Consider the following 23,313-nt stretch of genomic DNA (forward strand, 5'->3'; position numbering starts at 1 on the left):
AAATAAATAAAATAGTGGTTAGGAGATCACAGTGTTTCATGGTACAGGGAATTGAGAGAATGGCAGGCTCAGAAGGCACAAGTGGTTTGTTTGTTAAATGCAAAAATTACATGGAACAATGGAGATTTTTCAATCAGATTTTTAGATCTGAATGCATCTGGAAGTTTTAAGTAAAACTTAGTCTTAATCCATGATCACTTCAAGGACAGAAAATATCCCTGGTGTTGGATAGAGAGAGAGAAATGCTTCTCTATAAAGTCTTACTGTGTATTATTAAATATATTCTCTTTGGGGTTAATATTTATGTATACTTTAATGCATATTAAAAGTTATTAACCAGGGAAATCTGAAAAATTCAGAAAATATATAGAGGAAAAATCACATGCCTGACATATTTAGAGATTAATTTCTTTAAGAAATCCTACTCTTACCTCAGTTTTTTTTTCACAATGCTATTGGCACCTGTATTTCTGTGCCTGTGACAACATAATCAACTTTCTACCAGTTTTGTAGTTTTAAAAGTCAATGTTTGCATGGATTTATACAGCTGGATTTTTTCTTTACATTTTACATTTTTATATTCCGTTTAGATGGGAAACTTGTAAAATGTGCCATCTTTTATTTGCTTTAGCAAATTACCCATTTGGTTTAATTTGTAGTTGTTCTGTGTCAACAGATATATTCAAAGAAGATCATTGTCAGATCTGGCTGCTTAGGCACAGAAAGCACAATGTGAGAGAATCTTGAGAGAAATCTGCTGGGATTGGTATCCATGGGTCACTTCTTAGGTGGCCTGGAGGTGTCTGAAATCACAAACTCTTCTCTTTTTACAGCAGCACATTTGGATGAAAAGCTTAGTGAACTCCCAGAATAAAAGAGTTTGAAGTATTTAATGCAATTTTCTGGTAATGCTATAAAAAATAGAAAATAACTTCACTTGACATTGGTACCTCTTTCCTGCAAAGCTCTCCAGATCTGTCATGGAGCTGTGATTTAAGCTGCAATTTTTCCAGTTTGACATGTAATCCATAGACACAAATCATTGTGGCTCATTTATGGCTGTCATAGGGAGCTTGCTGTGGATAAACAGGCATAAAAAAATTATAAGGTAAAGATATAAAATTTAATAAGTTTGGATGGTTTTTCTGTTTGTTTTTGTTTGGTTGGCTGTTGTTTTTTGGTTTTTTTTTTCTTCAGTGGATATTAAGTTTGGGATGGCGTTTGGAAGTCACCGGTCTTGCCAAAAGTCAAGGAATTTATAACATAACTGTAGTGGGAAATCTGTGATCCTCAACCCTTTGTTTATATAAATATAATGTGTAACAATTTATTGATGATCTCATCTAATTATGAAGCTTGTGGCAAGGGCAGGGACAGACATTAGCAGAGACAAAAACTCTGACTCAATTGCTGACCTTGTTGACTGCTGGGGAGATTTACAGCTCACATCCCTAGAAGGTAGGATTTCATATAAGTTACTGGGAAAACAAACAAATAAATCACAGGGGTTTGAAGTAAAATATTTCTTACTTGATTATTTAACTGAAGTTTTGCATGGAAGAAATCAACTCAAGCTCTCAGGGATTGTACCCTGAAGGTTGATATCATTTGGAATATTCATTCTTCCATACATTGAATCAGGGCTCCTCTCAAAATTATAAAAGAACTGAGACTAAAGGGAAGCTTTGTGTGTTTGACAAATGGTGTTTACAGATTGCCTTTGAACTTTGAGGTATATTGGTATTGACATTTTCAACACTGGAAATTGTGAGGGCAAATGTCAACAGGGAACCCAAGGCAGGATAACCTGTGTCTGCTCCCAAGTCCTGTTTTCCTTCCAATTTAGTTCAAACAGGGAGAGGGGATGGGTGGAATGGACACTGAGCTGTGATTTCTCCATCCAGGGCATCCCTTGCATGGGCCAGACCAAACTTCTCCCCAAGAGACAAGGTTTCATTGAAGCCCTGAGTTGAAAACTTGAATTTTAAGTGTGTTCAGGCTGAGGGTTATGGAAAAGTGGAAGTTTGAAAATTGGAAATCTCTTTCTGGGTCTCCTTTCTTAGGACGATTTGGCACTGACTGATGCTTTTTTTTTTGCCCAAGGAGGAATATGTGCATTTATAAAGTGTAAATGTACTTGAGCAAGCCTGTGACTTAATGACACCATATTTGCACACAGCTCCACAAATCTTTATGATCTCTAAGTACCCCATTGCTGGCAGTGATATATCGTGACCTGTTCTATGCTTAATTATTAATTTTACATTAAGGAGTTTCATAGTCAATATTTAGATGGTTTATGACGTACAGAAGCTTTTCCATGCTCATATTTTCTTTGCAGGGACATAATGTAGCCCTTTCAGTACTAAATCAATTACACACAGAGTTAAAATTACTTGATTTGTTGCTTAAGGTCTCTTCCCAACAAGATGCATCAATTCTAAGGGAATAAAACCAGGGATATCTTGGCCTGCTTTTAATCCTTGCAGGGCTCCACTTAACAGGGGTCAGGTGCCAGTGCAGGCTGTAAAGCTGTGCAGAACAAAGATCCCTTCAGCCCTGAGAACGGGGAGAGAAAGGATTCTGGAGTCTGTGGTACCAGAACAAAAGTACAGGAGAACCATTTTATTCCAACCCTGCTTTCCACACCTGCAGTAATGGGCAGAATTAATAGGAGTGCATCACATCTTTTAAGTGCCCTGGAGTCTGGTATCTTCTCAGAGTTAGATTTCATCCAGAATAAACCACTTCAAAAAAAGCTTTATCTCATCTCTTATAAACTTTTATGTTAGAATGGGATGAACTGCATCCAGAATTACCAGTCCCGTTTTAGTGACTATAAAAAAAACCTAAAAGACTGAATATCTGAGCCTAAAATGGTTGTAACTGAGTGAAAGTAATCACATTTGCTGAACTAAGTGATTTAATCAATTACTTAATTCAGGAAAGAAAATAAAGATCCCTACTGAAAATATATATCACACATCCCAAATTGTATTCTTGTTACAAATATGGATAGTTTTGAAACCTGTGATTTATACAAGAGAGTTTCAAAGGCCTGTTTTAAAGTCACAGAGCACGCTCTTGTAGCATCTGAATCATTTATTAAACTCAGCCATCAGTGGCTTTAAAGTATAATTTAACCTAAAAGATCATTTGAAGAAAGGCTGCAAAGATTTCTATGTGCAGATACTTCAATCTCAAGATGGGGGAAAAGGCAGAAAACAATTCCATCTTCTGTTATTCCAGATTGCTCTTAGGGAATGAGCTGTGTGGACTTGATTTAAAGGCTGACCAATCTGAAGTGCAGGTTTCCAGAATAACTGATGGTGTTTATCCTTCCTCCTGTGAGCTCCTTTACAGTGGAAGCTGCTGAACTGGGCTCAGGAGAATGCGTGGGGGAGGAATGAATCCTTTTTAAGGATATCTTTCCAAGACATGCCTTATGATCCTCACCAAGGATTTGTTCCATGCTTATTCTGAGACCTTAAAATCAAATATTCCACTTCTGTTTGTAGTTTTAATAGGAATTACTGCATCTGTGATATGATTTATCCAGAAAAGTGCAATGGACTTAATGCAATTCTCTGAATGAAGAACAGGGAGTAGTTGCCCAGTTTATTTATCGGGTCCAGCAGTGAAGTCCATTGTGAAATACTGCTCAGGCAGGGTGAATTTAAATAAGTTCAACTGGGCAGACACTATGAGACCAACCAAATAATTTATCCAGGAGTTGAGCTGCAGAAGGGGGGGAAGAAAAACAAAACTCACCTAAAAAGATCCTGTATTATGATGGAAGCACTTATCCCTCAGATAAAAACCCTCAGATGTTTAATAGATCAAATGGCTGGGACTTGATGATGAAATCAATACAAAGATGAAATAATACATCAGAATTAAGTGTGTGCTCTGGATCCTGCAGAGGAACACAGAGGCCGTGTGAGATGATTTTCCTCCTCATTAGGACATCTGATTCTTTTTTCATTAGCACTGCTTTTGTAATCTTTCAGCACCCTCGGCTTATCTGGGTTAATTTTGGATTGATGTAGGTGCTGAGACTCAAGGGTAACAGGGCTGGGCGTTTCAATTCTATTTCCACTTTTTAATTTGAGATTAAAGCACAACCAGTTCATATTAGTTAACAGGCAAAGAGTAAAGATGAGAACTTCCCAGGGGCAGGAATTGCTGCAGTCTGTGGAGCTGTATATCCATAATCCTACATCCACATGAAAAATTGGATACTTGTGTAAATTGCTGCTAGCAAGAAGGGAAAGGGTCCAATGTAGAAGAATTACACACATTAAAAAAAAAACAAAAAACAAAACAAAACAAAAAAAACCTGCAGCACACATCATCCTTTTGTTTTCTCTTTCATTTTACATATATCGAAGTGAGAAATTAGGGAGGTAAAAAGGGAATAAAGGCAATGTAATGCTGTGTATAATTAATACAGACCTTCAAAGTCAATCCTGTATTCCATAGCCTCACATAAGATAAATCTTTGCTTTAGTAGTGCTGGGCTGAATTAGATCAACAGAAATTCTGGCCCAGTGTCTCAAAAAGCATTTCCAATCAGGGAAGATTGACCTTGCACTAAGAGATCTTTATGAAACATAATATTATTAGTTTTTAATCAGGAAGGATGCCAGGGTACCTTACTTGGACATAGAAGAATAATGCAAAATGATTTCTGTGAAGTAATGACGTGTTTTTGATTAAAGCCCGCTGAGACAGAGGAGTGTAATTGCTGCCTTTCTTATATTTGTAAGAAGTCAGTCAATTCCTTTACAAAAGTAGGTAATTTATGGAATGAGATCTTCCATCTGTGAGTGTGGCCCTGGTCAAAAGATCATTGAAATCTGGGAAAATATTCCTTTCTTAGAAAAATCTCTCCAATCTGTAGTTGTTCGGGAACAAGTCCTAATGCAGAATATTCATACAGAATGTAGCCTGGGCTTCTTATTGCCCTGTTCTCACTGACTGTAATTTTTAGTGTTTTTAAAAAATAGGCACTGAGTGTCCATACATTACACTGTTTTTATTTTGAGGGTTTTTTTCCCATTTTGATAATGATTTGTTGTTGAAATGAAAGGAAAAATATTTTTCTCATTTTCATTATCGAGTGTTGATAGATTTTAATGTACTCCTGATTTAAAACACACTGCTGTTCCCTCTCTAGCAGTGCTCCAAGTTTCCTTTCCAAGGTGCACTGGTGCTGAGAAAGGGTTGTGGCATATGATATACCTGGGCTGTTTACCAAGAACTGGGAAGTGCAGTTTGGTCTCCAAATCCAGAGTCTTTCCTGGCTTGATGGATGTGAGCTGGGTTCCCAGTGATCAGCAGTGTTTTGTTTAATAAGGGCTAAGAGGTTTTGTTGCCTTTCCTGTAAATGCTCGGAATTCTAATTCTGCTTGACAGGCCTGGGTGGAGATAAGGTGAAAGTGGCTTTGAAGTGAAAGAAGTTCTCCCCCAGAAGTTCAGAATGCAAATAATTGTCAATCCTTTTTTTCTAACCTAAGTGAAGTCTCTGAAACCTCTATTTTCTTTTCCCCATTTATCTTGATTAAGAATGCCACCCTGCTTAGAGGTTGGGAGAAACTGGATATTGGCTTCTTTTTTGGAGGAGAAAGTTCAATGATTAATCTAATTTTTTCCTGGTTTATTTTTTGTCATGAGGTTTAGGGGAAGCTTACCACATTCAAGAGATAATTTCTCATGGGTATTTCTGGATATGAAATTTACATCAGGCTTTATTTATTTGTATGACTTTAAAAATTGCTGTCTGTTAACAATTTGCTTTGCTCTGGCCAGAACTCCACCACCCAGATAAAGAGGGAAGGGTAAAGAATGGAAACTATTAAGGAAAAGGTAAAGAAAAGCGGAAAGAAAACACTTGGATTATAAAACAGAAATAAGTTCAGAATATATATTTTTAGTAAGCTCTCTGCTTGCCCTTGCCTATAAAGTTTGCATCTGCATTTAAGCAGCTCGCATAGGCCTGAAATCAAATGTGAATGATTGCAGGCAATTCCAATTTTACATGGGACCTGGGAAAACAGCACGGAGCATCGTGTGAGCTGTAAGCATCTCTGGCAAAAAGCTTCAGCTGTCAGGCAGTTCAGATCAAGGGCTCAGTGACTGAGCAGGGCACTTTGGGCAGGAGGTGCCCAGTCTTGGCCTTTTTATCTCTGATAGTTTTAGAAAAGCAGAGGGAAGAGCTCAGCATCCCCCACCTCCCCTGGGGCAGTGGTGGCATTGACCAAACTCCTCTTGGGATTTGGGCTGCCTCTCTGCAGACTTGTCAAATGCACCTGTGGTGATGTTACACAGGCATTCTGGACATTTCTCCATCTGACCTTTCAGCAAAGAAACCAAAATTCTTGTGTATCCTTTTTTTTTTGAGAATAGTCCTGCCTTGTTTTCACAGGGTTGATTTTAATGATGTTTAAATGTCTCATCTAGTCTCTATTTGCTGTGATTTTCCTGATGGATTTCTAGTGCTAGTCAAACTCTGGAGAGAATGTGGGCTCTTTGTGTTTTTCATGCCTGGGGCTGAATCTTGCTCTTTGTATGTTGAATAGATATTCTTTCACTCATAAATCACTGCTCTGTCATGTTCGCCTGCTGCGAGATGTTCAATGCATATCATCATTTACATTAAACCATTTACTTCAAGAGAATGTGTTATATTGCTTTATGAATTATGTGATCTGACATATAAGATTATCTTATGAATTGGCACTTAGAATATTAGAACAGTGGAACGTTTTATAGCTTATGGTCACGATCCAAGAAGTAATTCATGTCTTTTCTTAATAAACTTTGCTGGTCAAAAGGGAAACAGACATGAGAGTGTGACATTTTTACTTAGGGAGAATCTTGGTTAAGAAAAAATCTTTGGTGGTTTGCTTAAACCTGCAGCCTTTCTATATCTGGAGGAAGAATAGATTATTTTTTCAGCTGCATCTCCATTGTCCTAAGTCCTCTTTCACTAAACTTGCAATTCCCAGTCCATCTGGAGAGACTGTAAATGAACAAATGTGAAGGATTCCCCTTGCTGGAGGGGGAACAGTGATGAGTAGAACTGGGGGCACTGTTGAGGGGAAGGCAGAGCTATAGAAGGTCTGGTTTTGTGATCCCTCTAACAGACATCTTATCCATTCACGGGATGAACTTTTGGAAAGTACCAGATAGGAAATTAGACTTCATTGATTTTACTCCTCGTACAAATACCTGTTTCATGCTATCTGTAGTCTATAAGACAAAAGTCTTTGTGCATTTTTTTAATTTTTTTTTTTTCCTTTGTGTGTGGGAAGATGCACAGAGTCGAAAATGTAGGTTATCTTATTTGGGGATCATGGGTTTTGTTTAAAACACAAAATCTGTGAAGGAGATCTTGGTGTTCTTGAAAGAATAAATTACATTCTTCACAATTTCTTGTATCTGCACAAAATAGAGAGAAATTTCAGTATGAGTATGCTACCACAAAATGTCATAACCTGGCGTGTACAGACAATAAATACAATTTGGGAATCCTTGGTGGGGTTAACAATTTTCTGTGTTTTCACCACACAATTTTACCCTGAAGAAAGAAACATCCACAGCACTTCAGACAAAATACAACACACCAAAGTAAGAGCCATGTCACATAACTCCAGCTAATGCAAATTCCCTTACTGACATTCCATAGATCAACGTCTGGCCTGGAGCAGGGAATACCTGAAAGCTCCTCACATTGTTCTCACAATGTGACAGTGGCTGCAGCGTGGCTGGGGACAGGGCTGTGTATAAGTCATGTTCCAAACATCCCAGGAGTGAATAATTCATTCTGCCAAAACAACTGTGCTGCTCATGGGAAAAAAGGTTAAATAGCAGTATTGCTAAAGGTTGACCTGCCCATACATCTTCTCTGCTCTGTCATAACATTCAGCTGGGAATGTCCCATTATTTCTTACTCAATTTCCATGCTTCTGACTGCATTAGCTCTCTGTAGGTAGTAACAATTTTTGACAGTTCTTCATCTCTACTTAATATTACTGAAGTTTCTTTTGTGTACTGGGAGAAGTTTGTTTATTATTCTTTCCACAGCTGACAGTTCAGCAGTTCACGTCTCCTGCTGACTGCAGTACAGTGGCATTCCCAGAGTACTGCTCAGTGATGCCATCTCATCTAGAGCTTAAAAGAACCTGCCAGACATCTAAATAGAGAATGTGAGGAAGCCCTACAGGGTAGAAAATTATTGCCCTGTAAAAATACAAGATATGCTCAAAGCCTGAACTCAATAATTCTTACTAAACGTCTTCTTTATTGAGCAACACCTTCAAGTTTTTAATGACACACATAATTGCAATTCAAATGCCCTTGATTGGAACCATAATGTACCTTTCTTCTTATATTTGTTTTGCTCTCCCGGGGCCTTTTGTCTTAAAGTACAAAATGATAATGAATTATGATGAGAACATTGTCAGGAAGGCTTCCTGCTTTGTTCCAGTTTCTGAAAGTTGAGCACTAGAGATATAGGTAACCCTCTTGATTTTGTCCTTCTTCATCCCATTTTTTATTCTTTGTCCTCCTTCTTGGGTTAAAATAGCTTTACTTTGGGAAAATGTAACATTGTGAAACCAATTGTTATCATGTACAGAGACACAGCTGAACCTGTGGAGAAGGTGGAAACAACTCTTCAGTGCAGTTGTGTTAATTAAGAGAACAAGCCCTTCCCTTTCTGTAACTCATGTAGAAAACATTTCATGTACTGAACATATAGTGGAGAACCACAAAAAGAGTGAAAATCAGCTGAGAAAATTCCACTGTGAAGTTTTGAGCTCTGTAGCTGTCATAAAGTTAACATTTTCAGTCCTTAAACTGGTTAATATTTTATTGTTGGTCTTCAGATTCAGTATTCTCTTAAGGCTGTAGGCTTGAGACATTTGTTCACATCTCATCAGGCTAGAGATAAGCCTCACTTCCACTCCTGCCCAGTCCTTCTTTTACACCCAGCAATTGCATATAGCAAATAAATAAATAAAAGTTAAGTAGTAGTGTTCTCTTGACATCTTGGCAAAAAAAAAAAAAAAAAAAAGAAAAAAAAGAAAATGAAAGAAAAGAAAAGAAAAAAAGAGTGAGGCGGGTTATTAAGAGGTTATTAACAAAGTGCCAAAGAGATTTTCCCCAGAAACCCTCTATTCCAATCACTCCAAAACTGTGCATGTGTTATATTTTACTTTTTGCCTGAGGTGCCTAAGGGAAGATTTTGCCAATATTTTCACATAATCAACACACTGATAACTGCAGCCTCTGGAGCAATGGCCTGGGAGTGAGATCTGTGTCTGACCAGGGAACTCTGGGAGGTGTTCTGACTGATTTGGGGAATTCTGAGTGATTCTGCCCTGAAAGTGTGACAAATAAACCCTGGATATTGAGACCCACCAAGACACGAGTGCAGCTTTCCTGGGAGAGTTTCCTCCACGGATCCCTGTGCGTCATTGGCACAAAGAAGGAGTTGCTGATTTTGCAGCCATTCCTTCCCCAGCCTGAGAAGTTCATATATATTGTTTAACATGATAATGCAGCAAGCTGTTGTTTTGTGGCTTGAAAGCCAGCTGCATTTGATTGATGCCAGGAATGGAAGTATTTGTAAAACGACACTGAATTAGATGTAGTCAGTTTATGGGCCTGGGGAAATGAATCTTTTATGAAGAATAAAAGTTTATGATGAAAGAAAAATACTGAAGAAGTGTACATCTTGAATGAAGCTCTTTTGGACTGGATGCCTGTTGCAGAGCTTTTCAAAACATACATTTGGGCCACTATACTTTCAAGAAGGAAATCTCTATATAAACATTATCCTTTGTGGTGGTCCAATCCCAATTTGTCATTTGTGTTCTCTCTATGGACACCTCAATGAGGATAGGGAATTTCTTCCCTGGAAATGTCTTCTCCAGTGGGTTCCAGGTGTGTGTTTTAACTGCTGGATTAAAGCTCTTGTGATTTTTGAGGCATCAGCCACAAATATGAAGCATGTAGGGGTGCAGTTTTCTGTACTGGTTCCCAAACCAAAACTAGACACAATCTGTACTAAAGACAGCCCCACATTTTATGTGCATTTTTATACATAATGAGAACTTTTGAGAATAGAATAACTTTAGAATTAGATTTAAATACTACTTTGCTGGTAACCAGAAAACAATACCACAAAACTTTTGAGAGAAGAAGCACAGAAAAAAAGATGTATCTAATTCACTCCAGCTTTCCTCCTGGAGCTGGCATCTCTGTGCAAAATGAATGCAAAATTCTGCTCATCTGAGTTGCTGGAATTCTTATCTGTATGCACCAAAGGAATGATTGCAGGGAACAAGATAATGTCTAGTGAGTTGAAAGGTTAAAGAACTGCAGCTGGCAAATCAGAATCAGATTCAGCCATTGTGTTAAACCAGTTCTATGCCAGAGTAATGAGAGATTAGGGGATTTACATCAGATCTTAAAATTTACATGTGCCTTCCACTGTTTTATCATCAGAAATATTCCAGTAGGACAACTTTATAAATAGGATTTCTACTTGAATATATATTGCAATCAGTTTCTAAATCTCTGCTGAACATCAACTCATCTAATAGATTAATAATAATAGCAACCTTGTATTGATTCCAAATGTTTTCTACTGTACTTGAGTATGGCATTTTATTAAAGTGCATTCTTCAGGAAACCATTGTGTACTGAAACCCATTTAATTTCACATAAACTTGAGCACTCTTTATCATTCCTTGAAGACTTGCCTTAGTCTTTATTTATTTCACTAAAACCTTGTGACTGGGAGACCCTTGTGAAATATGTTATCTAACACTGATATAAAAAAAAAAATTCTCAAAAATGTGATAAAGTTCTAAAAACAGCGCATTGTGCCGTACTTGTAAAAAGAGGGTGAATCTTAATTCTTCTAAAAAAAAAAAAAAAAAAAAGCAGTTCTTTTCTCTCTTTTTTTCTGGATCAGTCTCACACAAAGTAGCTGAAAATATCAGGGCTGGGATCATCTTGTAACACTGGAAAACATGGCATGGCATCCAGTGGTAAGCTTCTTTTTGAGCTGCCTGACCTTTAATCACGGCTGAATAAAACCAACATGCTGTCAGGTCTCTGTTATTTTTCTCAAGGGGGTAACTCTGCCTGAAGTGGCAATGAAATAAAACCTTTGAGAGCTTATATTCAAGGTCACTACAAGAAGAGGCAACGCTTTGTACTCTGAGAACTACAACAAGAGAAGAAAATAAAAGAAGATATGTATCTAAACAAGCCAGCTGAGTTTGTTTAACAGTGAAGAGGCAGTTGTTATATCAGTCTATAAATGAGACTGAGTTTGTTTTTATTTTTACCACAATATTTCATTTTTATTTGATTTTTTAAATCCAAGACCTTCAGAACAAAAATAAACTCACTGTACATGAATGATACGTATTTCTATTATTGAGGCACTTTCAGGCTAATGTCTTAGGTCTTGTCTGTATCAGGTTTACCCTCTCATAGTCATTTTTCCACAGAAGTATCTGTGAATAATGAAAACAGATCCCATGGTCTTACAGATCTATGAAAAATGAAAATGCTGTCTTTCAAATGTGTTGATCATGATAGTTTAAAATAATACTTGTCCAGTCTGTGGGGAAAAGAAAGGGTGAGTTCCCACAGAGGAATTAATGTGTAACAAAGAATTATGGCTCACTCTGACACTCTGATTCACACATGAGATAATGGTGTCAGTGGAAAGTTACTCCAGTGGAAATGGTGCAGATCACAGAATCTGGTAAATTGCTTCAGTTGGGATTTTTAGGTCCGAGACTGGATCCCTTCTTAGACTCCTTACTTTACAGTTTGCTAATATCTCACATTAATCTGTTACTTATTGTTGATTCACTATTGAAATTAATTTCTTGATTTGATCGTGGCTTTTTTTGTCATTTGGTAGAATTTCATTCTGTCTTCAGCTCAATATTACCAGAAACATTTAATCTCACTGTGATCATACATTGTTTAGTTAGATTGCTTTTCAAACTAATGCTTACATTTACAGTAAGATGAAGAAATCACTTAGGTCTAAGGGTGAGCATCTCACAGTTCAGCCCAGGTATCTCATCGTACCCTTTCTTTGTTTCTCAAGGTTTTATCAGCTTTGTACTACTTTGTAAAGTAGTACAAAGCTGATAAAATGCTGACAGAATTTTGCAGGCTGTGTCAGCCTTTGGGCTGCCTGCCTTGAGGAGAGGAAAATCCTTGATCCAGGGATGCAGGATGTGCTCCTCTCCTAAGCATGGGACTGGCAGCAGCTCAGTCCTCTCTCTATGAACTGTGATAAAGAAGCAGAGTGAGGTTTTGCCTCCGCACAGCATTTAGGAATCTGTGCAGGGAGCTACATTTACCTCTGCAGCACAACTCTGTGCTCAGGGAATTTCCTGTCACAGAAACCTTCTGCACGGCAAGGACAGTGGGGCAATAGAGATTGGAGCTTGTTGATGTTCATAAAATAAGATCATAAATCTGTACAAATTGAAATTAGAACAATGTAGGCTTTAATAATTACAACATTTCTTATTGACAGAAATTACAGCCAGTACATTTTGAGCTGCAACACTTTACCATGCAAATAGAGACCTCCTTGTTATTTCAGTATTATTTTCATTGTAGCCACCTGTGGACTTTCTGCCTGCAGAATTTAAAGTGGAAGAGAAACACATGTAGTTAATTTAGTGAAACGAAATTATTATGGATGGCTTCAAAGCGCAGAGATACAGGGAATTTGTGTTAGGGCTGAGTAACAAGCAAAGATAATCCCGACAAAGCACAACCCAAATATCAGGTGTGGTGTTGATGAGGTGTTCGCAGATTGGCTGTCCCGGGCACAGGCAGCCCAGTTGGAGAGGTCTGAGAGGGATTTTTTTGCTCAGTGCCTGCTGTGTGTGCCCCTTTCCCCAGGGACCACGGTGATGCGCATGGCAGCGTTCGACGCCGACGACGCCAGCACGGACAACGCTCTGCTGCGCTACAACATCCTGAGACAGACCCCCACCAAACCCTCCCCAAACATGTTCTACATCGACCCCGAGAAGGGAGACATCGTCACCGTGGTGTCCCCTGCGCTGCTGGACCGGGAGGTGAGCGAGAACTTTCCTTTCTCCATCTCGCCTTTGTATGGCTGTGCCTCCAATCCCCTTCTGGGGTGTGAGCAGAGGTTCTGGGTGCTGCCGTGTGCGGATTCAGGTGCTCGTTTCTGGGGAGTCTTTTAAGAGTTTTGCTTATTTTTTACTTGAACCTAAGAAGTTCTAAGCTCTGATCAGTATTTATAAATCTAGCAGTTCAAAATTTTTGTGCAAGACACTTAATGTTGTGTGGTGAGACAGAAGATCTTAGGTTTAGGTGGAATTCAACTTAGAGTTAATTGTGCATGTAGCTCACCCTGAGATTATTAGGTTAGTGCTCTATATCTTTCCAAGAATATTTTTAGGAGCGGATTTAATGAATTGGTATCCCATAGCCAAAAAAGAAAATACAAAATGGGGTAGGAAAGGAACAGGTAATCCTCAGGGGGCTTTAGGTGAATTGCCATAGTGCGAAAATCTGTGTTTATAACAGGTCATTGACATGATGAGAGCATAAATTGATGGCAAAGAAAACTTAGGTATGATCACTGAATGTTCAGAAGATAATACAGTAGAGGCAATCTGTTAATCTAAGGGTTTAGATACCAGAATATATAAAATCTTGGCACCAAAAAGTTACTCTATAAATCACAATTTCATTTGATGAAGTAGCCCTGAGTGCTCTTAGATTCATAGACACATCCAAATTCTGTTCTTGCAGGTTGTTTCAGGTGTGTGCTGAGTCACTGAGCTTGTCTTCTAAGTTGATTAGACTCAGAACTGTCCAATATTCCCAATATTCACTATTTTTCATTTTACCTGATGAAAATGCTGCCCATACACTTCCCTTTCTAGGTGGGTAGTTTTTTCTACAGGCTTTTCCAACAGCAAGCATTTCATGGGTAAATCAGGCACAGATACCAGGCACATAGTGCAGTGAAACTAAGGTTTGGGCCTGTAGGTCTGTGTTTTCAAATTTAAAGAGATTCTAATTTTATTCATATTAGGGTGGCTGGCCACAGAATGGTGTCCAAGTTGAGGTTTATAAAGTCACCACCTTTTCTTCCTTCAAGTTTCCCTTCCAAATTTCATTGTTTCAGTTTAAAAGCTTTTTACTGTTTTCTAAAGACAGTTTTAGGTATTTTTATTCCTCATAGATAACCATTCCCCAGATTAAACCAATTTACTCAAAATTAGAAAATCAATGGAAGGGAATGAATATGGCTGCTTTTCCCAGTGCCTTCCAAAGGTCACTGGTGATTCATGAAATAATGATGCTGTCTCCATGCAAGAAACCTGGCCTCAGTTGAATGGGTGTTATGGCTGGGTAGTACATCCTGAAAGCAGAATTCCTCATGATTTTTAATAATAATCAATTCCATACCTTTACTTTGAAGGTAACATGACAAGCTGCAATCTGTTGAAATTCCAGAGTAATTTTTATTCCAAATCTGAGTGGTTTGCAAGCCAAAATTTAGGGCTGTGCACAATTTTAACAGTACAATTAATTATTATCTGCAATTAAAATCCAGTCTCACATTGTCTTGTCAGAGGAAAGGCTTGAGAAAAAGGATATTTTCTGTTTTTCCACGAGATGCTCTGTGCTATCTGTCATCTTTGTGGGTTCAGCATCTTCTCCCCTTTCCTGTTTATGTCTTGAGTAGAAAATGGTGGTCAGATCTCCTTCTTCAGATCTGTGGGGTTGCCATTCATGGTCAAAGATGTAAAACTTCTATTTTTAACCATAATTGAAGCTTTTAGAGACAAGCTGCCTAATGATTTTCTTCTGAAAAAAAAATCTGGGTACCAATTTAATATTGATGTTATTTATGTAACTCTGTTGTATTTCTGTTTGGCTCGTGAAATTGAATTATTATAAAAAATTGTCTGTGTGAGGTGGGGACAGAAATGGAGGAGGAAATGTGGAGTAGCTCAGGAGGGGGAAATGTCTGACTGGATTCCTGCTTGTGGGATAAGGGGTCTGCACATCACCAGGCTTGAATGAATGCTTTTCTGGAAAGGTCTCAGGCTGCAGGGAGTACCCTGTGCCATTCCTCCGCAGGATAACTGCTGGTATTAATGCCTGATTACTGGGAACTCGTGTAAATCCTAAATGTTTTGGCTCCTTGTCACAGTCTCACATGAAATGTGTTGTAGAAACACGGGAGGAAGAAATGTTCTTTCCCCTGCAAGCCTTGCTAGAAGGTGTGAAACACCAGAGGACACAACCGGGAGAGGGAGGACAAAATCCTCGTGAGGGACAATTTGTGAGACAGGAATGGTTTTATCTCAGCGATTCTTATCTTGCTTTTCTTGGCATCTCAGAGGACAGTGTGCTATAATAGACACGCAGAGGAAGCAGCAAACCCTTCCACCAGGTTTTCCCCTGCTTGGAAAAGAGAACGGGTGTTGGGAGCAGCTCAGCTGATGACTGGGATTTGAGGCAGCAGCATTTGCAGGTGTAGCTCATGAAGATACACAGCCTTTGTATAAGGAGTGAAGGGAAAGTGAGATTGTGCTGGGCAATTCCACAGTCCAGACACTGCTAAAACTGGTCCTGGGGAGTCTGATTATTGATGATTTCCAGTAAAAACCTACAGCTTCTCTAGGTTTTATTTAAACCTTTAACTGGTTTAACAACTGCCTGTGATTGTAGGTGTGCTCTATAAAAGGTAGCAGCCCTAGACACCAATTAAGAAGCTGAATTAAGGTAAAAAATTCTCTAGGATGGACATGGAGAAAAACATTTTTCATCATTAATGTGTATATGCACCAGAGGCTTAGATGAACTCTTTTGAAGCATGCTAAAACACTAACTAAAATTACTCCTATTTTCTATCTCTCTGTAACATTTACTACTGCTTGGTCTTGATGCTTTTGAGAAACTCTTCATTGCATTTAAGGCAAATTAGCTGAATATAAATTGTTTGAGGAGGGGTTTTGGTCTTTTTTTTTTTATTTTAAGTATGATTTATTTCATGTCTGTGCATCAGAGGGAACAGGAGACTGGAGGTTTTGCCCAGTGGGAGGCACTGAGATGTAGACATAGAAAACATCTGGCAGGATTTGCCCATACTGGATAGTCCATATTGTTTCTCCATGCTTCAGCATTTTCAGAAATGGAGCAATGGCATAGCCTAAAAATTCTCATTCCAGAGCAAAGAATCAAAATAGAGGTACTTACAATAAAATTAAATAAAATTTGGACATCTGGAGAGCTCAGTTTTTAAATCCAATGGCATATGTAGTAGAATCTTAGTATGCATTAGTAAACGTTTATGCCAATAATATTGAGAGATGAAAATGAAGGAATATTTTTATTTCTAAAGCATCATCAGGAAACAAAAAGTTATTTCTGAGTAGATACTTTTAAAACAAAATTTAAATGGAGAAAGGAAAGAATTAACTTTTTTCTGGTCAACTCCATCTGTGCATCTAAGCTATGCAGGATCAGCTCAAAGTGAAGAAATTTTTAAAAAATTCCTACAAGTCTTCAAAATTTCTTTTTCTATGGCTCTTATTTATTAAGCCTGTTGCTAAATGGGGACTTTGGAGATAGGGGTGCTCCTGTTAGTAATTGCCTGGGTGTTTGATGGGCAGGGATGGGTGATGGAGTTGCTTTGGAGCTGTTTCCATCATGGAGCATCACCTCCATAAATTCCCTCTGTTCTGCCTGCACAAAGAGGGGGTGCAGGAACCCCCCAGATTCCATCCAGCAGGAATGAGGGAATGCTTCCTGCCTCCAAGGAAACAGCACAGTGCAGGATTTGTATTTATACACCAGCAGATTTTTATTTATAAGTTTTTTAGATTCAAAATTGTTTCCAAAAGTGTATGATCCTGGGGGTTTAAAGCAAAACTCAGGTAATTTCTCAAAGAACATCCATTTTCATTTTCAGAAGGCAGGTAAGGACACATTTTTGAAGATTAATGTGGGGTTTTTTTTGTTGTTTTTTTTTTCTTGTGGGAGTTAGGCATCCTTGAATGTGTCAGTAATAAAGATTGAAGAGTGTTAGGGGGCAAATTATACCTCCAGGTATCCGTTGGAGAATACATTTTGATTCATAAATTCAGAGGAGAAGGATGCCCTCCATCAAAGTATATGGTCTAAATGACACAAAATAGAGCACAACAGGGAAAGAGAGTAAAAAAACAAGAAAAACAGGGGGAGGGGAAGAAGCCAGAAAGAAACCTTGAGGAAATGTCCTAAATTTCAGGGATGGAGACTCCAGTTCAAAGTGACACTTCCCTGCAGTGCAAGGAAAATAATGTTCCTCATGTGCATAAGTGAAGAAACCCTTGTGGTCTTGTAGAATCAACTCTGAAATTTCCTTAATGGGTCAGGAATTGGGTTTTGTGCTTGCCCACAATGCTGTTTTGCAGTGTTACAGACTCCCCTGCTCTATAGGAAAGTAACAGTGATTTGTATAAACTTCAAGACTAAAGTACTAAAAGAAAGCTGTCACCACAGTTGCTCAAGTGAAATATTTACTTCTCACAGTTTGAGAAGTAACCTGCTTTTGCTTTTGATAGAAGCTGCTGTGCTTAATTTGAGTTCAAGTTAACAAATGGTTTGAGCTGTCTGCTGCATGCTGATCTGTGTGCTGGTGTTTTTAAACACCTCGAGGAAACCATTTCAAGGGTTCTGTGCTTGTGAGAGACCCTGGGCTAGACTGGGGGCAGTGAGATGTGTGTTCTGCAGTGGGGCTGACACTGGTGGGCTTCCACAAGCTCAGAAGCAGCTGCTGTGTTCTGTGATCATCTGAACCAAGCATAGTGCATCAATCTGCCATGGTTTGAATCATAAATACTTTTTCCTCTCTTTATGACTTGGGAAATTGAGCTGAAAGCCTTTTGCCATAAACTGTGAGAAACCTGGAGTTCCATCAGCCCACAGTGCTCGTGTTTGTGTGATCTGCCCACAACAGAAGGATGGTTTGGGGTCTGGAGCCTCCCCCTGATGAGGGGAGACTGCAGGAGCTGGGCCTGGTTACTCTGGAGAAGGGAAGGCTGAGAGGGGATCCCATCAATCCCTACAAATCCTTCCAAGGTGGGTGCCAAAAGAATGGTCCCAGACTCTTTTTTTTGGTGGTGTTCAGCTGCAGGACGAGCAGCAATGGCCATAAACTAAACCACAGCAAATTCCACTCCAACATGAGGAAGAATTTTCCCTGGAGGGAGCAGAGCACTGGAGCAGCTGCCCAGGGAGGATGTGGAGTCTCCTCTGGGGATGTCCCAGCCCCACCTGGACACTTCTCCTGTTGAATGGAACAACATTCCTGCCTTGGCAGGGGCTTGGACTGGACGATGTCCAGAGGTCCCAACCCTATTTTATGACTCTACAAAAAGTTGGCTGAACCTCCCTCTTAACCAAAGGCTCTGAAGGGATTTAAACCACCCCTCCAGCAAACAGCAGAGTCTGACACCCAGCCAGTGCCTCTGCTGGCTCTGAGTGATGCATGGCTGTACAGTGCATGGTAATTTTTCAAGTCAACAGCAACCCTCAATCCATATTCAGCAGCACACTGAATTCTGCAGGGGCAGAAATGTTCTTTACAGCATGAACCAGCTCTGCTGGCATGAGTAAATCACAGCAGTTGGGTTCAAAGGGCTTAACTTCTCTGAAGGGCTAGCAGTGGAAAATAGAAAAAATCTCGTCCACTTCTGCATGTGGACACCACCCTTTTTATTCATGTTTTCCGTTTTGGAGCTAGGTGTCTTAAGCAGTCAATATACTTATTACCTACTCGATCTAAATGCAAATGCTGAACCAACAGTGCACTCTCATTTTTAATGAAAAGATATTAATCTTTTCAGCAAATGCATTCCACATTTGATCTTCGTATTAACCTCTAAAATATTCATATTTACAGCAATTGTGGGAAAACATATACCTTGGAGCATATCAGCTCTGAGTTGGAATAATTGTATCATTTTGTCTTGTCTTCTCTGACAGAATTCCCACTTGCACACCTTTAACTTATTTTGCAGTATGGTAAAATTCCAGAGTTGTACCTCAGTTTCTATGGTTTGAGGGGTTTTAGTAACAGATATAGCAATAGCTCATATTTCTTTCTGCTTAAAATACAAGATAAATAAGGTATTCACCATTTCCCCTTGGTTTATGCATTTCTTACATTCTGGTTTCTGATGCTTGTAAACATAAGCAGCAGAGGGTCTTGAGTCTGAGGAAAACTCTTGGGCCTTTGGTCTCTTTGCAGGGAATACTCCATAGCCCATAATATCTGAAAGAGTAGAAATGGGAAGAAAGAAAATCTTCCAATTATAATGTTACTTATAAAAAAGTGGATACAGAGATTGAAAGTGCATCTTAGTGAGATGTAAAATTATATTTAAAGTTATTTTTATGATGAATTTTTCAGTATTTGGGCTTAAATGCCTGCAGTGAGAAAAAAATCTTAGTTTACCAGTAATTCTTAGTTTGATTCCTATTATGTTTTTGATGAGAGAGCTTTTTAACCTGTTCTTGAATCTTGAAAGAAGCTGTGCAAAGGAGAAATAAAAGTAAAAATAATATGTCAAAATATGAGTAGTATGATTCAGGTTACAAAGAGGAAAAGATCCTATTGAGAGAACATGGGAGAATATGTATGTTCATTTAAACAAGAATCTGATCTGTTTGTAGATGTAGTAGCAGAATTGACATTTAAGTCAACATGTAGCTTGATAGTCTGATTTAAAAAAAAAATTAAAAAGAAAGAAAATTATCTGACAATAATAGGAGCAGAGTTTCTTTCCTGTAAAAATCCATGAGGAATGAGCATATCACATCAGGGAGCCACTCCAGCACGACATTCCTGTCCCCTCCTGGGCAGGGAATGCAGTACCCAGAGCAGAGGCAGAAAAATCACTGCGTGGCTTTTCTTGCCAACACAACGTGTGAGGATCCCAGCTCTGGGAAAAGGGCAGCCCTTGGATGAGCAAACACATTTTGTCTCTGTGAATGAACAGCTCCCTGCAGAAGCTGCTGCTTGGACTCTGTGGTTTGCATTTACCTTTTCCACTGGATCAGCCAAACCCCCTGGAGATGCCCCCAAGCCCCCTCCTTGGCCCCTCTGTGTCTGCTGCAGTCCTGAACTCTGGTTTGTTGGAAAGAACTTTGCAGGTACAATCCTCTGGTCATCACAACCCTCCTGCAGCTCTGCTGGCCACCATCCACGTGTAGGAACTCCTTTATGGTTTCATCCATTACAATCTGGGATAATTGCTGCGTGTCCTTCTCAAACATTTTAACCTGGAGCCTGCAGCTGGGATAAATTGCCACTCAAAGGCAAGGACATTTCCTTCCTCTCCAAGGAATCCCAAGATAACTCACAAAGGAATCTTTTTCTTGCTTTGTCTGTGTTTCCCTCTGACAAGGAGGGAAGAAGGAGCATTCCTGATTCTTCATTAGGATCTTGGATTTATTTCTTAGGTGAGCTGCTGGCTCTTCATTCCCCAAATGTGTTTTGGACTCAGGGGATTCTGAGCTATTGATGGCTCCAACCATTATTCTAATTCTCATCATTTGCTTCCTGGAAAATTTCCACATTTCCCACAAGATGATATGATTTTATTTTTTATGAATATGATTTTTCAAACCTGCAGCTCACTGTTGCTACATTAAGAAATATTGATATTCTCCCTCTGATGTTTTGGGTTAGGAGTTTGGGTATCACTACCTCCTATGGCAGATAGTTTGCTCATCCTCTAGAAATGTCACTCATCCAAACATCCCGAGTTTCTCTGACACTGATGTATTGCAGAGAGATTTTAAAAAATATCATCTTCAAGGCATTTACAAAGAGTGACACAAAACATGGTATCAGCTGCCCACATATTTTGAATAGAGGTTGAGAAGATAAATGTCTTTTTTTTTTCTTTTTTTTTTTGGTGAGAGTTTATTAAAAAAAAAAAAAAGAGAGGAATATTAGCTTGGTGGATGTTGAGATGTGAAAATCCCACTGTGACAAATGGCTGTGTAAGAGGGGAAAAGAAGTGGTGGACTTAGAATTAAAAAAGCCTCCAACTGCAAATTTTGACGAGGAGAAGGTTAATTGCTAAATGCTGGCACATGTTCTGCTAGAACTAAGAGCAGGATGATCTTCAAAGCTGATCTAGGACTGAAGATAGTAAAACTTAGAAGTTACAGACTGGGGACACACCATGCATTTTGTAGATCTTTGGGGCAGTGGTTTCAGTTCAGGGAGAGAAGTGGGTGATAACATTAATTTTTAGTTTTCTCTTATGTAATCCATGTAGACTAAGAGGTGCCAAAAGGTAAAAAAAAATCTGAAATATTCTCACTGGCGATGTTTTTCAGCCTTTGCTTGGAGCCAAGGAATAGGAAAAAGGTACCAAAGGAATACCAAAAGGTAGAAATGCATCACTATTGATTAATCCCATCTTTTTCCTGAAACTTCCCCATTTCCAAACAGTTTTTGCTGCCTGGACAAGATGAACTTCCTGCTATGGAAGCAGTATGGAGGTAGCAGAGTTAATGCTTAGAAACAAAACTTTTGGATATTTTATCTTCAAAGACTGACTTTTTAACACAAGTATCAATACTTTCAGAATGCTCAGTGCTGAAGAGAGTAGAAAGAAAAACATCTGGAAGTGATCAGTTTACAACCAGCACGAATCAAGTAGAGTTAGCACTGAAAATAAATGGAATTACTTCCAAGTCACTATAGGAATAACTGCTTAGTTTGGTGGAGTTGCAGCTTGCAGTACTTGGGACTCAATAAGAGTTACCCCAGAGCTGCTTCATCTGATTTTTTAATATTTTTTTTAACATGAAAAGAGTATTTTCAAATATGTAGGTGGTTATTTTTAGTTCTGCTAGGATAATTCCAATTTCCCGGTGTGTTATTTTGGGATAATTCCTCTAGCACCAATGGGACTTTATTTTTGATTCCCCAACTGTCATCAGACAAGACACATCTTTCTCATTTTGTTTTTACTTTCTTTTATCTTTCCTGTTTTCTTATTACTTTCTATTTTTAGAATGGATGTAGCAAAAATCATTTAAAACATGCTGGTTTGTAGGAGATTGTATCTTAATGCCATCAATTGGGAAATTTCTTTCTCTCCAAATTCTACCCAAATTTAACTCTCTTTTGTGCTGGAGTATCTAATTACAATAATATTAATTAAATGTGTGTTCAACTTTTAGTTTTCTGTCTGTACTGTTGAGTTTTACAAAACTCTATTCAAGGTTAAAATAAAACCCCTCTTAGTCGACATGGATAACATTAATTTTTAGGTTTTTGTTTCTATACTCAGTGTATCAATTAAAAGGTAATTTGAGAAGGCAGGATGTGAATAAATATAATGAATCACGTTAATCAAATTCTCCTCTCCTCCTTTACTTGAGAATCCACCGGTGTTCCACCTGTAAAATATTCACAGAACTTTTTGCCTGATTATTTTTAATTTTTGCGTATCAAACAAATCTCAAAAATTGAAGTCTTAATTCAAATACAGCTGGAACATCCTAGCAAGACAGCGGCTGCCTGAGTCTGTTTTTACTTGGAAAAGTTGCCCATTACACCCATATGATGTGCATCTAAGCCCTTCAGAAGCTCCAAATCCAAGGCATAAATGAAGATATTCAATTTTGTGGTGGATTAGTGTAGGCACAAAGTTCCCTTTAGCACAGAGGGTCCAGCCTGGCTCTTCCTGTGCTGGTTTGATTTTTCAGAGTTCCCCAGGTGATTGAATTCCCTTGCTGGAGGATCCCTGATCCCCTGGCAGTGATCACAGTGCTGCTCTCTGTGCCCCTAACTCAGTTTTGCTGATTGCTTTTTACAGTTTGCTTGTGACATCTTTAATTTGATCAGTCTTGTGCTGTGGCTTTTATTTTCCTTTTTTTTTCTTTTTTTTTTTTTCTTTTTTCCTGAAGCAAACTTTATTTCCTTGAGAGGAAATCCATAAAGCATCATTCTCCCTGCAGAACAGGTATGAGCTGACTCCCAGGAGACCAGAGATAAATCACTTTTAAGGGAAGATATTGTTCACTCAGAAGAGTAATTTGTAAACACTTTAAGTTTGTGCTGCATTATCCCACCATCCCCAAACAGATACCTGCATCTAAAATACTGAAATATGAATTCTCCCGTGTAGGCTGATGATGCAGGGAGCAGTATTTATGAATGGTGACTTTTCTTCTTTGGCAAACAACATCTGATAT

The 23,313-nt window shown here is 38.7% G+C and overlaps 1 protein-coding gene across 2 annotated transcripts in view; it reads left to right on the top strand.

The window, feature by feature from the left end:
* CDH13 (cadherin 13) overlaps positions 1 to 23,313 on the top strand; it is a 429,361-nt gene that overhangs the window by 286,916 nt on the left and 119,132 nt on the right. For both annotated transcript variants that reach the window (XM_014874444.2, XM_014874443.2), the window contains exon 7: positions 12,958 to 13,136. In XM_014874444.2, coding sequence (XP_014729930.1) covers positions 12,958 to 13,136 — 179 coding nt within the window. The remainder of the gene's footprint in view (positions 1 to 12,957; positions 13,137 to 23,313) is intronic.

Source organism: Sturnus vulgaris, chromosome 12, assembly GCF_052056855.1.
Source record: "Sturnus vulgaris isolate bStuVul1 chromosome 12, bStuVul1.hap1, whole genome shotgun sequence".
NCBI lineage: Eukaryota > Metazoa > Chordata > Aves > Passeriformes > Sturnidae > Sturnus > Sturnus vulgaris.